At 41.0% G+C, this 16,107-nt stretch overlaps 1 protein-coding gene across 2 annotated transcripts; it reads left to right on the top strand.

The window, feature by feature from the left end:
* Positions 1-1,932: 1,932 nt before the first annotated feature.
* LOC124074633 (protein PRRC2C-like) lies at positions 1,933-12,022 on the top strand. 2 transcript variants are annotated; one of them, XM_046417748.1, is made up of 9 exons: positions 1,933-2,101; positions 3,684-4,432; positions 5,770-5,932; positions 6,056-6,162; positions 6,373-6,521; positions 6,613-6,749; positions 7,741-8,002; positions 9,335-9,651; positions 11,369-12,022. In XM_046417748.1, exons 1-9 carry the CDS (start codon positions 2,068-2,070, stop codon positions 11,827-11,829), a joined length of 2,379 nt encoding a protein of 792 aa, XP_046273704.1. In that variant the 5' UTR covers positions 1,933-2,067; the 3' UTR covers positions 11,830-12,022. The 2 variants fall into 2 exon arrangements, with proteins under 2 accessions (XP_046273704.1, XP_046273705.1); XM_046417749.1 differs by lacking the exon at positions 1,933-2,101 and adding an exon at positions 2,387-2,495.
* Positions 12,023-16,107: the final 4,085 nt, after the last annotated feature.

The raw sequence follows: 16,107 nt of genomic DNA on the forward strand, positions 1-16,107 counted from the left end.
ATTAACAGTACTCTCCAGTCCACAATTAAAGCTGCAAATTTCTGCACAGATAAATGTGACTTCACTGACCTTTTCTGACATTTCTGCTTCTATCTTAATACAATTAATGTTTCTCACTCAGTTCTAAAATTTCAACAACAGTAACATCTCTTTCTGTATATTGTGCCCTGGTTATTCTCGCTAATCCAGAGACCAGGCTGTTGTCAGTGTGGTCTGTGGATTTCCTAAAGTAACCAGGACATTGTTGCTGGAAAGACACAGGACTGTTGAATTATTTAAATATGATTCTTCATTGCTGTGAGAGTTACAAATGAAATTCCATTTGTCTTCACTTTGCTGGGCTGGAGGAAGAAATCTTAGAGACACATATCTCAAAACAAAAAACAAAACCGTTTGTATGACTAGATAAAATATTATATTGATATGATTTTTTTGTAATTTGGCTTTTGATCCTTGGTTTTGATGCTGGACTGGACTCAAACCTGAGGCCCAGGATTTGCTCGTTGTTTCTCTCAGGACTTGAAACAGTAGATAAAAGCAGCTGCTCAGCATGACAGTATATTTTAGTAACATACATTCAAAAGAACTCACATGCAGACATGAAGTCTCGCACTGGTGTTACCACACACCAGCATTAGCTTGGCCTTCATGCCATTTGTGACCTAGTAACATTACACTGAACCCTGTGTGCAGAGCTACTGTATTCTTTGTGTACGTATTTACACTTGCTGAGCACTTTAGACCCTCGAGGGAGGAACAGTACAAAATGTTATTATTCTTAAGTCATCACATAAAAATGTACTCTTGAAGTGATTAGATAAACTGTCCTGGGGGATTTGTGAGCACACGGGAATGGAAATTATTCTAATTTGGGCTTCAGTTTACATTCTTCGCATCAAACGAGATGAAACCAAGGCCACCTGATGTGGAGGAGTACCAGAGAGTCTGCAGAAAACCTTTCCCAAGATCCAGAGAGGACAACAAGCTGACCTGGCCTTGGGTAGTGGGCTGCTGATATGGAAATGTGCCTTGTTGGGGGCTTGGGGGGTTATGTTATGTTTAGGAGGGGTGGAACAGAGGAGTACAAGCTGAACAGCAGAGCTGGTTTAGACAGAAGAAGGTATTAGAGCCTGGGGTCCAGTCTGTACCCCATCTGGTGGGTAACAGAGGAACAACTGCAGCAAAAGGAGAAGCTGATTTTAACCTGTGCTCAGACATGTGATGGTTTAGACTGGGGACTAGCTGAAAAATAGATAGTGAGCTGAGATATATGCCTTTTATTTAACAAAGACTTAGAGTTGGTACATTTTAGGCCTTTGTGAAATAAGAGGCTCAAAGGATCAGCATTATTTATCCTCAATTTACAGCAGTGACTCCTAATCTGGGATACTGGTTCCCCCACAAGGACTCCCAGGATAAATCCGACGGATCACAAGATTATTAATCAGAGACAAAAGCATTAAAAACATATTTGTGGTACACAAACTCACATGCTTATTATGCTTAGAAAATTACTGCATATTTTTACATTTTATGGTCTGGATTTGAAGAATTTGAGTTTTAATTTGGTTCAGTAGTTAGTCAGCATACAACAGGTGACATACAATGTTGCCTTGTATTGGTGTTTCATGTTTTTTAGTGCGTACATTTAGACATATAAACAATGTATTGTTTGACTTAAATGATCAGCTCAGTAAAATTGCAAATGTTGATTTATGAATAGACAGTTTGGCCAAAGTAAATTAAGACTCAGAATCACATTTCACGTCACAGTCAGTGAAGAAAAACATTTTTTTTTTCATAAATCATGTAAATTGACAGTGACCGTCTGTACCCACGTCGAACCCGTCATACTGTAGCTACAGGGGTTAGACTGGACCTGTTCTGCTCGCTGATTGGCTGGTTCAGTTTCACCCTTCACGCGATAATTTCCGTCACACACCGTTGAGGGAGCTAATCAATCAATCAACCTCATTAGCCCCAAGTGCAGGAGCAATTCGTCTGAAACCTACTTGGCTTAATTGATTGTTAGTACAAGTTTATTGGTTTTGACTGAGGAGAGCCGCAATGGATGAAGACTGTGATTTGGCTGAAGATTTTGGTAAGGTCGTTTAGGCTGACATTTAATTGTTTTATTGGCTCGCTTTAGCAGTTTTCTCAAGCCGAGCAAGGACGACCCGACCGTCTGTTGTCATTTTGTAAACTCTGAAGGACTTTTAAAAACTTTGTGGGTGTATTTTAAGCTCATAATCTTTCCTGTGAGGTGCAGCTCCCCAGAGACAAATTAGAAATTTAAAACTCGCTTATTAACATTCGCGACCCGGTGTTTGTAGATGGGGACAGGTTAGCTAGTTTAGCCGCAGCTAGCCGTTCAGACTTAATTAATGGTCAGGTGAGGTGGCACGAGGAGCTGCACAGCTGGGACACTAATTAAGTCACTGCAGACAGGAGCTCCTCCTGAGGATGACGTTTATCAGGTTACATGCGACCTGCAGGTCACCACATGACTCATGAAATATGAAATACATAACTCGTACAGTGTTATCAAGTTATTTCTCACAGTAGAGGCGGTTGAAGTTGAATTACTCAGAGTTTAATTTTACTCACTGCTCATAAAGTCATATGTTGTGGATTGGGATAAAATATGTTTTGAATCATCAAGGAGTGTGGAAACATTTACAGCACGGCTGTAGCCAAGAGTCCATGGCTCATAAGTTCCTAAAATGTTTTAAGTTATTGAGATTTGTTACATTTAACCTTTTAATTAGATTTTATGTGTTTTAAGTTTTTTAGTCACGTTTAGACCCAACGTGTTTGAATTCCAGTTGGTTCTATAGCCCAGGTGTTCGAGTTGGTTGTCAAATAATTAGTGTTAATGTATTATGATAATAACTATTTGTCATTTAACATTCAAGAAAGCCAAAAAATCCTGTTCACACTGTTATTTATCATGTGTTCTGTGATAGTAAACATTTGGTTATGGACTGTTGGCTGTGTTTTTCTTACCTTTTTCTGTCATTGTGTTAACCATAGATAATTAACACTTTACTCTTCCCAGCTTTATTTACTGCATGTAATAAATTACATATAGAAAAAGGGGTAGCGGAAGAGGATAGAAAGAAAAACAAACCATTACAAAATACTGCTAATAATGAAAATGATTACATTTAATAATAATATAATAATAATATTGAGAATCAGCATCTACAACTAACACACAGGAAGACCTATAAATGAATATTAGATGGGATGTAATACACATAAGACTGAAAAGAGAATAAAATCATTTTGCAAGGCTGCTTTCAAAGGTGATGAGAGTCCGAGGGCGCCTTAAGTCCTCCAGTGAAGTGAACCTCAGTAGAGTAAAAATAAAGGTTGACCTGAGACATCCAAGTGATTTAATTCTTTTAAGCATATCTAACCTATGGTGGAGCAAGGCTGAACCTTAAAGTCAAGTTTAGTGAGTATCTAGAGATAATTTGGTGATTAATGGATGGGGTCCATTAAAAACATCTGGCTGCACCATTGTGGTACAGGTTACAAAATCCTGTACAAGTCTGTCCAAGTCTGGTTTTGATTAACATTTGTAGCAGAAAACTATATCACGTTATTTAAAGTGGTCCAGGCTTTACATAACCCCATAACCAAAAAAATACAAAAACACTCTTTTCACTCTGTTGCAGACTGTCCAAGCCTTCTGTGTGAAGAACTGGAAGATTTGGAAACAAAGAGTGACCCGAGGAGTGTGAGGAGGAGGACAGTGGAAAGAGAGGAGGAAGTGTTTAATCAGAGGGAGGATGAAGAGGCAGGAAAGGAGAGGGAGCGAGAAGGGAAGGAGGGGGAGCAGGAGAAAGAAAAGAAAGTTGAGTCAGAAAAGGAACTGATGACCACAGAGGGAGGAGAGAAGGAACAGGTGAAGATAGAGAGTAGGCTGGAAGCGAAGGAAGCACAGGAGGTGCAGATGGATGACAACGAGATTGAGTGCAACAAAGAAACAATTGCTGATAAGCACGAAGACAAAGAAAGAAGAGGTCTAGAAGAGAGAGATGACAAGAAAAAGAGTAGGAAGAGGCGAGGTAAGAAGCAATGTGAGCGAGTGAGAAACAGGAGAGGTTTAAAAGATGCTACTGAGCCATTTGAGGAGAAAAAAAGGAGTCAGATTCAGGACGTGTTAGCGATGAGCTCTGAGGAGAGCTCGGCTCTGTCGGAGCCTGGCATTGGACTGATGAACAGCTGTGACCTGTCTGATCCTGTCTATCTGGATTGTGGGGGGACAGGGCTATTTTGTCCCCCAGTTCCTGTTCCCTTGCTCTACTCCTCACAGCCTCCAGTACCAATCCAACCTGCACTTCCACATCCCCATGGGACAAAGCGACCCCACAGCCCTCTTTTGTCTCACAGTCTCCCCCAGCAGGGCACCCAGCCTCTTGAGGTGAGAAGAGTATACATTATATTATACATTATCCCTTCATGCTAAACTTGGTACCTACATTACCCTCAGTGCAACTCAGTGGTTCAGTTGGAGACTCAGGTGTGTTATGCTAGTAGTGGCTAATGTACCCTCATGCTGCAAGCCTCAAGCAGAGAGGAGTGGCCTACTGAGGTCTCATGAGCTCACTCCTTTCTAACTCTGCACTTCCAGATTTAGTTTCATTTTAAACTTGTAAACTTCAGCAACAACTGATGCAGTGTTGCAGAGCGTGAGGTTTAACCTTTTCAGTCCTACAGGTAATTGTGCTCTTCAGGTTACTCATTTGTCACGTATAATTACAGTGCAGTGTGTATGAAATGATTAACACCTACACCCCTATGCAATATTAATGATGCTGCGGTGACAATAAAATCTGGTAAAATGTCAAAGATTTCTATCTAAATTTAAAAATGATTAAGAGGAAATTAATAATTTGTATCTTTCCTTTATCTAACTAACTTGTCAGTAAACTGGATTTTGTAAGAAGACTCTGCTCATCAACCAGAATCATCATAAAATCATAGGCAGCAATAGCAGGAGCTCTCGGTTCTCCTGATTCCAGGCTTTAGCTGCACTCAGATAAAAGTAAGCAGAAAAGAAAGCTTGGATCGTAGAATCAGCCTTAATAACTAGTACAGAGAGCACCGACAAGTCAAAGCTTGCTATAGTAAATCTGTCAGTTTATTCACAGGAAATTAATCATCAGCTTTTCTGATAATTGATTGTTTTCAAGCAAAAATTTTCTCTCCAAAATGTGAGGATTGGCTGTTTTTCTTGTTTTAAATTATGTTAAATTCAGAACCTTTGGATTTTAGATTGTCTGAAGAATGAAGCACGTTTAAGATGTCACCTGGTGCTCTAGGAAACCGCAATGGATATTTTCTTATGTTTAGAGACCAAACAATCGCATCGTAACTGTTAATTAAGAAAATAACGGCAGATGAAACCTGTTTCCTAGAGTATAAATAACATGTGATAGTTACATAAGTAAACATTAAAAACAATTTGGAATTAATTACTTGAGCTTTGAAGTCCTGGACTGACTTTTATTTCCAGAAAATCATTGTTGCCATTGTTGGCTGAAACATTCAACTGTGCACTTCTCGCTGCACCTCAGCAGTGTTTTGGCAGACAAAGATCCCTGCGGGCTTTTGCTTTACACCTCCATTATTTTTGCATCCTGCAAAATGGTGTTCAACTTTAAAGAAGTTGGATTATTTGCACTTTGCAATGGCAAATCTGACAATATTTGAATGAGTTGATGAGTGCCAAGGTAATGTTTTTCTGGTTTGTGACAGATGGAGATAACCCAGGTCTACTCCACCCGACGCTCCATCCGCTACAGCACCAGGGGCCGAAGTCGGGCCCTGAGCTTCACTCTGCTGCCGGCGTTGGAGCCTGTGGACAGCTGCCTGCTGCCCCCTGCACCGAAGAAGAAAACACGAACGCTCTACAGTACTGGTAACTGAATTGTCAGTTTCTCCTGCTGTGCTCAGATTTGACTAAGCAAATAGTTGACCAGCACTTGGTGTGTGTGTGTGTGTTTGTGTTTGTGTGTTTGTGTGCATGTGCATTTGCAAACAGATCAGTTAGAGCATTTAGAGGCTTTGTTCCAGGAGGACCACTATCCTGACGCAGAGAAAAGGAAAGTCATCGCTGCTTCAGTTGGTGTCACACCTCAAAGAATTATGGTCAGATTTGATTTGATTCTTTGGTGATGCACCCTTTGAGAATGAAGAATGAAAAAGCTCTTAGCAAATAGAGGATGAACTTTTTCCTCCATCTCTCAGGGTTGACTGCCTCTCATGCTGTTTCCATCACCATCCATTTTCTTGCCACCATCCTCACTCATTTTTCCCGATATCCATCAACATCCAGATCTACATGCTTCTATGTCCCAGGTCTGGTTTCAGAACCGCAGGGCTAAGTGGAGAAAAGCGGAACGATCCATCACAGCAAAGGTTGAACAGAGACAGAGTAGACCTGGATGTAGCCTCAGCCCCCCACTTCAACAAATCAACCCCACCCTGCCCACATTGGCACCCAACAGGTATTGCAGTATTTAGTCCTCACATGGTGAAAATTGTATGTGAGATTACTTTGCATGACATATTATTGCTTATATTCTTTTTCCTTTTCAGTAAGGGAGCACCATCTTTTTCTGGTCACTTTGCTGCCAAGCTGCCCCAGTTCACCACTGCAGCACCTCCTTTCCCCACCCTGTCCAGCCAGACTCTGCCGTCCTACAGTAACCTGCTGGCCAGCCTCAATAGCCCAGGTGTTCAAATCCTCTTTCATGTACACACTTTTTTTAAAAAAATATACCATACTTCATGCACCAAGTCATTGTTGTAAGGTTAAATGTTGTGCAAAACATACTGAGTATGTTATGAAACCCTTAAACATATTCCTCAGTAATGATGTAGATGCATGCAATTACCTGTAGTAATGGACACTTTTTTTCCAGCAACATTTGACTTCGACATGAAATTTTGATGCAAATTATGTCAATATATAATTTAAAATGTGTCCTGTAGTGATGAAACCTAAACTTAAAGCCAGTGAGGGGCTGCTGTGACAGGCTAATGCTGTAGCATCGCTTAGCAGTGCCTTATAGAACAAATCATGTATTTGATGGAATATTTGTAACCCTTACTGTTAATGTTCCTCAGTGTGTTGTATGTAAGAGTTCATAACCATAATTCAGCCAAACATTTCACCAGAACAACTCCAGCAACTTCTGTCCCCTGAGTGAACGTTCCTATCTATACTGTAAGTGATACAGAGCTTGTGTTCGGACCAAAATAACACTGCTCCCTTGTTCATTTCAATGAGAGCACATTACCAAAAATTCTTTTCAGGTTTTAGGAGCTGTAAAATCTTGTCTCTTTGTACAGCTGTAATCCTGTGCTAAATGCAGGGCTTTTTTGGTCTGAATGTTTATTAAGGGGAAGTCTTTCTGATGGACCCTAAATGTTCATCATTTCTGTTTTTTTTTTCCACAATGAAACCAAAGTAGTGGAAGTTTGATCTCCATTCATTATTAATAGTGGAAATTAGTTGCTTTATAACTACCTAATTTACAGTTACTGGCAGGACAAATCATGTGCCTTTTCATGGCTGCTCCTGTCATTAATGTATATTTCTTCTTTATGACTCTGTGAGTTCAGTTTAAACTCAGCACTCAGTGGCTTCACCCTGCATGCTGAAAAACCATAGCGCAGTATTGCTTTAATCTGAATGTTTAATTTCTATGTGTCATCTCCAAGGCCAATCCAGAGTGAGAGATGGGAGCCAACACCAGCTTTCATCTCAGACTGGGTTGGCAGAGTACCACCCCCGCCCAATGCACAGCCCTCCCCCACTGCGCAGAGCCAGTCTGCCCCTTTTCACAACAACCTACAACCCCTCCAACCCCACTCCACCTATCCTTAACACCCTGGCTCCTACCCCACCTCTGTTTCTGGATGCTGTGGAGGGTGGCTCCTCCTTGCCCCATCGTGACACCCAGTCTCTGCAGACAGACACCAGGTCAGCTCAGCTCACAGCCGACTGTGACATGAATACTAGAAGATGATTTGAACGGGGACAACGAGTACAAGAGCTGACAGGAGGACAGAGGCTTGGCAGGCTGCAGACACGAGCAGAGATCCTGCGAAATACTGATATAATGATGCTTCAACGCCTGTAATAGTGGGAAGTCAGTTTCAGCTGGCGCTCTGAAATATTTCTGAAATCAGGCAGCGAGGGGTCTCATTTGTTTTGGGCAGAATTATGTTTGTTTGTTAAACAGTTAGCTGCCACAGCACTGGAAGAAAAACCCAGATGCAAGACAATACAGAAACAGACAATGAATATCAATGCATTACCAGTCCTGAGTTAAATTACAAAAGAACATATTGTCATTGGAACTGCTATCTTTTAAATTGTTGACAGTGTGCTCCCTAATGTCACCGGGGTATTTTTGCTCAAAGACAATGCAGTGTGTAATTTTTGGAAAATATATTTATGTATTTAAGGGACAGCAGTGCAAATCTCAGGTATACAATATCCAGTATCCACCACTTTGGTCCTGACTAAACAATTCAGCAATAATTAGACTGATTGCAATGAGTTCTAATTAAGTCTACTGATTTTAGTTATCCCTGACTGTTCCTATAGCACCACCAGCAGGCGAAAATTTCCATGAAATGTCTCAGCCTATACAGGACAGTTTACAAAACATTTTGTGCAACCACTTAGGACTCCCAGATGATGAATCCTGAAGACTTTTGTAATCCCCAGACATCATCATGAAACTTTTGCATGGCTTGCCAAAAACGTTTTTGTATATGCATTGTTTAAAATGTTTTAATACAACAATGGTGCATAAACTGACAAGACCATAGATAACAGTTTTGTCAATGAAAGCGATCTCCACTAGTGAGATGGAGTAGCGAACAACTTTGTGCTTGTTTATCTGCACTGAAACAAGTGTGATTGGGTCTTACAAGGTTGAATTGATTGAGGGGACTTTGGCATTAAGTTGAGCTTTTATCACCTGTCTGCTTTTAATATCACTGACTACTTTTGAAATCTCTGCAGCTCAGTGCATTGCCTGTAAAACGTGGTAATTTGAATGAACTGACCCTTTCAGGGGGTGTGACAGTAGCAGCTAGCTAATGTGACTGGTTTACAAAATAGTCATTGTATCTATCAAAGTTTCCTTAGTGCCCTCTGTCACTGCTTTGCTAGTCATCCTTTACCCCCTTCTCTAACTCCTTGTCCCTTAGTTTTGGAACTAAAATCTGTAGTCATTTCTGCATAATATTTAAACATACTTATGTGGGTTTATGACTAGCTTTTTCTTTGCATTGTGCACAGTTCTCTTTTTGACTTTGGAGAGAAGCTCGACTATTTGACCTCAAGCCAGCAGAACAGTGCAATCCCCTACCAGCTCCCGACCTCCTACCCAGCCAGTCAGCCCCAGCACCAATCTCAGGCATCTGTGCCCCGCATGGCCTACCTCACCCCTTCCCCCTACCTCACCCCCAATGCTCCAGATACCAACCCTACGTCCTACCTGACCTTTGGCCCTGGAGGAAACTCCACCGGGATGGTGACCTACTCCACTGGGTGCCACGCCTACTTCCAGTCCCAGGGTGCAGGACAAATTCTGCTGCAGTCGGCCGGTCATCATGGTGAGTCTCTGGCATGAGAAAATCATCTCATATATAATAATAATATACTCATATGTTAGTACGGCATAAACCAAAAACATGAATATTCATCAATATTATTGATTTAGATATCAGTAAATAAAGTGCAATGCTTATTCAAATAAACAGTACAATTTCTATAATAATCTGTCATGTTACTCGATAGATAAACCTCTAAATCTTTAATAAGACTGAAAAGCAGCTTCTCCATGGAAAACCACCGTTGTGTATAAGACAGTTATCAAACACAGGGATTTTGAGTTTCGATGCAGACTGAATGGGTATTACTTTTTTAATTCAAGTTATTGCTTAAATTTGTTTCATGTTGCATTGTGTTGGTCAGCCAGTCTCATTTGTCACAGATTGCTTCGTAAAAGTTAGTCTCTAAATGTCAGTGCAGAAAGTATTCACAATATGCTTCACGTTTGTCTTATAATTGTTTAGTCGTGAAGTTCAAAAAAAATTTGCAACCGCTACAGATTCTTGTGTGTGTGTTTTTACCCAACCCAAGTATAATGCTCTACATACTGTGAGCTTTAACTGTTGCTGTAGCGCAGAGGAACCCAGTCAGAGATGGAAATACTTGGAAACTAACTTGGAAATAGAGTAGTAATCAATTCATCAATTGTTAACACAAAATCTAAAAATGATTTGATTTAACCTGCTGAATGTTAGATCCAGTTTCTACAGAGCACCATTTGAAGGTTCGGCTTATAGTGATGCATGCAACAGAATTCTTAAGCTCAGTAAATTGAGTGTTTCTCTAACTTCTCTCCTCAAATTCACACCGGCTTCTCCCATTGGCTTCTCTCTAATCAAAGAAGCAGATATTTTTTGATGTAGCTGTTCATCATTTATACTGTTGTTTTAACTGGAAGAGTTTCATACTCATCCAATTCCATTATTTATTGCGATTCAGAAACTGCTCCAAAAAAAAACTTCACTTTCTGCTGCTCTGGTGCTAACAAGTCTTGAGCAAGAACCACAATACTAACTGATAAGCAAATATAAGTGTTTTTTAATAGGTCTGGGCATTGTCGTGCTTTATTGAGTTGACAGTAAAGCTAATAGTTAACAAGGAGAGAGAGGGAAGACATGCAACCAAGGTCCTTTGACAATATCGAACCTGGAAAGATTCACTTACATGGCATACGTTTTGACCCCTCTGACCCCAGAACACTGTCTTAGTAAGTGTTTATGGAATATGAAACATATGAAACACAGACTGGTAGGTGAAAATGATGCAGGATGGCTGTGGGATGAGGAAAGCATTGTGGAAGAGCTGCCATAGCTCCTGGCCTGAACAGATACTTAGAGAACCAGTGAGAGGAAAAGAGAAAGTTAATAGTGGAACATCAGAAAGAGAACAAACAGGTGATCCTGTGGATTGAGGGTGGGGCCTCCAGGTTGGGGGCCATGAGGGTGGGGGTTAGGTATTTGGTCTGCAATTTAGGTGGATGGTGTGTGTCAAAGAACATCCACGTGATTGCCAGAACCCAAGGTTTACCCGAAAACATTGCGTAGTAAACAGATGATTAATGCTATTTACTTCACAGTGGTTTTAATGCTGTGCCTGATCTGAGAGTGCCTGAGAGAGAGCTGTGTGCGGTGTGGTCCTGCTCCTGAGCTAAACAACACAGCTCAAATGTTACATCTTTGCTTGAGTGTGTGTGTGTTTATTTATTTATTATTTTTTTAGGTGGAATTGCAGGATACCAGTCATACCCGTGGGGTAGTATGTATAATCAACCAGCTGTCCACCAGCGTGCTCAGTGCCCCTCAGCTTACCCTACCAGCTTGGGAGGCACTCGAGATCACCAGCCACCCTCCTCCACCACCCTTCCTCCACCTTCATTCTTCACCCTGGGGGACCATGGACCCTCACATGTAAATTCCCAGCATTCATCACACACGCATACACAGACCACCACCAGCAGCAACAGCATCACCACCACTGTCCTCCCTCCTGTGTCGACCCTGCAGCCGCCTTGCCTCAGAGCAGACATCACTCCAACTAAGGCGGCATCGCTGCTACCTTCTCAGGTCAGCCCTGCTTCCCCAGAAAGCTCTCCAGTACCCCCGTGTGTCAAGATTGAGTATGACAGTCCTCAAGAGATTCATAGCCACTTCCACTGCGACTTCTCCAACATACATTTCTGACTGCATGTTTGTTTGTGTGAGAGAGCGTCTTTGAAGTATCTGTGTAAATATGTCCTGTGTAAGTGTGAGTATTCCTGTATGTTCCATTTATATTACTATTAGGATGTTCTCAGTAGAAATGTCAGCAGACGTTTATGTTGGTTACGTTGCATTTAGCTTGGCTGCAATAAATGCTCATTGCTGTGTTAATTTATTTATTAAGTTTGCTTTGCTATGATTGAGATCGGGAAATCCAACATACTTTTACTCCTTGGATGGTTTATATTGTCAATTTAGTTGCTTACTGATGTACTTACTGATGTAGAGGGCCGTGGGAGGTCAGTTAATTTTTGTCCGTGTCCCCATTAGTGTATGCATGCATGCATGTTCACAAGTCTTAAGCATGTCGATTCAGGCATGGTCACACAACTAAGCCTTGATTACATTAGGAAATGACAGCAAGGGAAGGATGATAAATGTGGGAAGGAGTGCACAACAGAGAGGGGGGCAAGCTAAAAAATTGCTTGGTTGATTGGTTATCTTGTGTGCATAGCTGCACTGCATCAGCCATCAGCTATAGTTGAAAATGATTATGTTGTTGTTCAAGATCATTGTGAGGTAAACAGATAGTTTATTAATCTCATGGTGAAGAAAGATGGACTATAGTAGATATTCCACGGCTGCCTCTGATTCAAGTGAGATGTGAGGGTTACACGGCTTTAATTAGGTCTGTCTTTAGGCCACAAGAGGACGCTGTTCCTTCATGTGAGACGAACACATCCTGGGATTTATTTAACATTATGCTTTTTCTCGAATGTCCCTCCATCAGTTCGGGATGGGGGAAGGGGTGTGACTGTATGACAGGCCTTAATCCGATGGAGGGAAAGAAGGACAGAGTGGTTTTTAGGTTGGAGGTGTCACTGATACAGCCCAAATCCTTAATCTGTGTTGCCATCTGCTGTGTTCACACGCTTACTGCACTTTCTGCTCTGTTTGTTCTTAGTATGCAAGTCAGTTGTGAGGGGTTGTGGAAACCAAATCCCTGTATGAAACTCCACCCCTGAAAGAGCTGAAGGCATTTTCCTGAGACTAGAAAAGACATTTGGGACCAGCGTGTCATTTTTTTTACCCTCAATAGTGAAAGTAAAACAAAAAAGTTTCATGTTTTAACCCTGATTAATATTCTTGGTTTGTAGTCCTGCTCTGTGTAAAGTTAAGTTTGAAGTGAAGCTCGGATGATGATGTGGGAGTAAGAAAAGGAACCGTTTGATGATAGGGAGGAGGAGGTGGCAGGGACCAGGGGAGCAGATAAGGGGGAAGGGGGGTAAGATGGAGGAGTGAGGCAGTGTGTTGGTCTGGGAACGAGGGAGGAGAGCTGAGATGTGCTGTTGCTATGGGAGGAGAAGAGGATGATGGGTGGGCCCTGCCAGCAGGCGTGGGAGGGAGAAGAAGATGGGGATGAGGGAAAAGTGTGTTCATAGCACGGGGGGTTCTGGGATGAACAGAACTGTTGGTTATGTAACTGCTGTATTTGGGTTTTTAATGAACCTCTCTCTTCCTGCTCACTGGCTACTGAGCTGTTACTGTTGGCAGGAAAAGTGCAGCATAAACACACACACACACAAACTTCTTCAGCAGTTAAGAAATTTCTCAAACTCTCTTGAATAAAGAGACACACAGCACATTCATTTCAGCAGTGGAAGTGTGTGAGAGCTCTATTCTAACTTAGTGTAGCAAAGACTTTACTCTGGATTTTAGCTTTATTTGTGTGTCGGTGAAGCCTCTCACTTTGCATACTGTCTGTCGCTGTAGTCCATGAGTCAGTACGCATGTTTTTTTTTACATTCATGTGTCAGTGAGCTTGCATGTGTGACTGAGGAGGGTTTCTTGTAGGTTTAACTTTGCAATTAATTTTTCCAGGACTTCCCTGGTGTGAACAGAGAGTGCTCAGAGCACAGCTGCAGGGCATGAGTGTGTGTGTGTATGTGCACATGTGAGAGTGTTTTAAGTACAAGTATGGGATGCTTCAGTCCACCCCGATTCCACTGTGTCAATATTTACTCAGTATTCTGAGACTTGAAGAAAGGGAACTTGTTTCAATATTTATGGATGTGGTCAAACACGAAATCCTCGCAGTCTTTCCAGAGACTCTGTGACTGTATCCACAACACACACACTACACACACACACACACATTCTGATAGGGAAAAAGTCAAAGAAAACATTACACTGATTGTATACAGTAAAGTAATGGAGTTTATTGATATTAGTGGATAAAGTTTATTGATGTAACTGATTGAAAGTATAATGTTTGTTGTGGAACAAAGCTGAAACAGGGTTTGGAGATCCTCCAGTCTTTCGGTTCTCAGGTTCAGGTGCCGTTAGGTTGTTGATCTTTGGTTTGTTTTGAAAAGATACAACAAATAGACTTGTGTTGGGTTTGGAAAAACAGGCAACACGAGGGAGAGTGGCTGGGGAAAACAACAACTTATTTGATAAATTAAACAGATTTACTTATTTAAATGTTGTGCAAAAATGAAAACAAACGGTGGAAGGTCCAAATTTGACCAAGATAAAATATCTCATCTAACCATGTTGATAGTAAACATATTCGATGTAAGTGGTGTTATTGAATGTGGCCTTGTATAAAAATGCCTAATGGCACACAGTGTGACTGAGATGGAGGAATTTGTTTGTATTAGACTGGTTTCCATTTACTCATTGGGTCTGGCAGTGTTATTGTGATGAATATTCTCTAAATTAAGCGCCCCAAGGTGGTTTGGCTGTTGGCAGTGAAAAAAGACTTACAGGAACATTTCCTTTTTCAGTAATAAGCAAATATACCATGTCTTTATATTAGATTTCTATTTTGCTGCTGGAAAGGAAATGGATGAGGAGAATGGGGAAGTCAGAAAATAACTGAGCTTATGGGGTTACGGTAAGCATCCTTCTCTGGTATGTGAGTGTTTTAAGTGAGTGGCTGCTGAATATGAGAGAACATTGTATTAGTGCTGAAAATCGATTAGCATAGGGCTGCAGTTAAAGATTTTTTTTCATTTTTCAGTAATATGCAAAGAATTTTCTTGATTGATCGATTACTTGTGTGGTAAATCGTTATTTGTCAAATCTGATACTGATTGTTTAGGCTACTTAAATTGTCACTCATTAAGTCAGAAATGCCAAACATTCATTTATTGAAGCTTTTAAATGTTTTCAGGTTGTTTGTCTGATCATCTTTCTGTCTTCATGTCCCGTTCTTGATGTTAGGAATGCATTGTGTAAATTTCTTCAAATCTGTCACAAAGTTGTCCACTGACACTCAAAGAGAATTTGGTGGTCAAAGGTCACTGTGATCTCACAAAACATGTTTTTAGACATAACTCAAGAATTCATATGCCAATGATGACAAAATGTCACAGAAATGTTTAATAGGATAAAATGATGCATTGATGAGATTTTATATCCAAAAGATCAAAGGTCAGTTTCAGTCTAACATAATTATTCAACATCATAACTCAGTAACAGAAGGGGGATATTGTGGCTGCTATTCACATATGGTCAGGAACAGAACTGGTGATACTTTCATTGGGTGCCCATGTTGAAACTGTGCTGATTGTATTGATCTTCTGTGATATGTGTGAAACATCCATGTCCAGCTAAATTTGGATTTGAAGCAGTGTATTCCACTGCAGGCTCAGTGCTTTTGTTGATGTTGAGCTTCAGGTGATTGCTGTTGTACCATGTGACATTAGCTCTCTGTCAGTCACTGCATACATCATGTGAGTCTGGACAGACATGGATGTAAACTGTAAACGGACTGGTACAAGGCAAGGGAATTACATTATGATGTAAATATCTTTGGGTTTTGGACTGTCAAACTTTGAGGGTGTCTTTTCAGACATTTTGTAGACTAATTGGTTGCACGAAGGGAAAAGTAAAGGTTTTAATGGACCGTTCTCATATTGCCATAGTATACACAGTAGATTGTCATTTTTGTCAGTTTGACACATTTCAGGCCTTTTTCTTAACTCTCAGGTCTCAACAGTCCTGTATTATTAGTCCTGTGCAGCTAACCGAATGTAAGGATGAAAAATGATTGAGTTTCACCGTGTTGTGAAATCGCTCACAAATGCTGATGGATGCAGGTAAGGCCTGTCCAGCTACCAGCTTATGTTTGTGTTTGTCCTGCTTGCCAAGCAGACGCTCTTACATAACCTGTGTGTGTGTTTGCGAATCTACTGTATGTGTTTGTGTGCTTACAAAAATATGTGTACGTGCATGCCTGTTGTGTCTTGTCTT

The sequence above is a fragment of the Scatophagus argus genome, chromosome 17 (assembly GCF_020382885.2).
Source record: "Scatophagus argus isolate fScaArg1 chromosome 17, fScaArg1.pri, whole genome shotgun sequence".
Classification (NCBI taxonomy): Eukaryota; Metazoa; Chordata; class Actinopteri; family Scatophagidae; genus Scatophagus; species Scatophagus argus.

Coding starts and splice junctions, on each gene's coding strand:
- LOC124074633 (XM_046417748.1), top strand. CDS start 2,068: ATGGATGAAGACTGTGATTTGGCTGAAGATTTTG. Junction 5,933..6,055: donor ACGAACGCTCTACAGTACTG/GTAACTGAATTG, acceptor ATTTGCAAACAG/ATCAGTTAGAGCATTTAGAG. Junction 6,163..6,372: donor TCACACCTCAAAGAATTATG/GTCAGATTTGAT, acceptor TCTATGTCCCAG/GTCTGGTTTCAGAACCGCAG.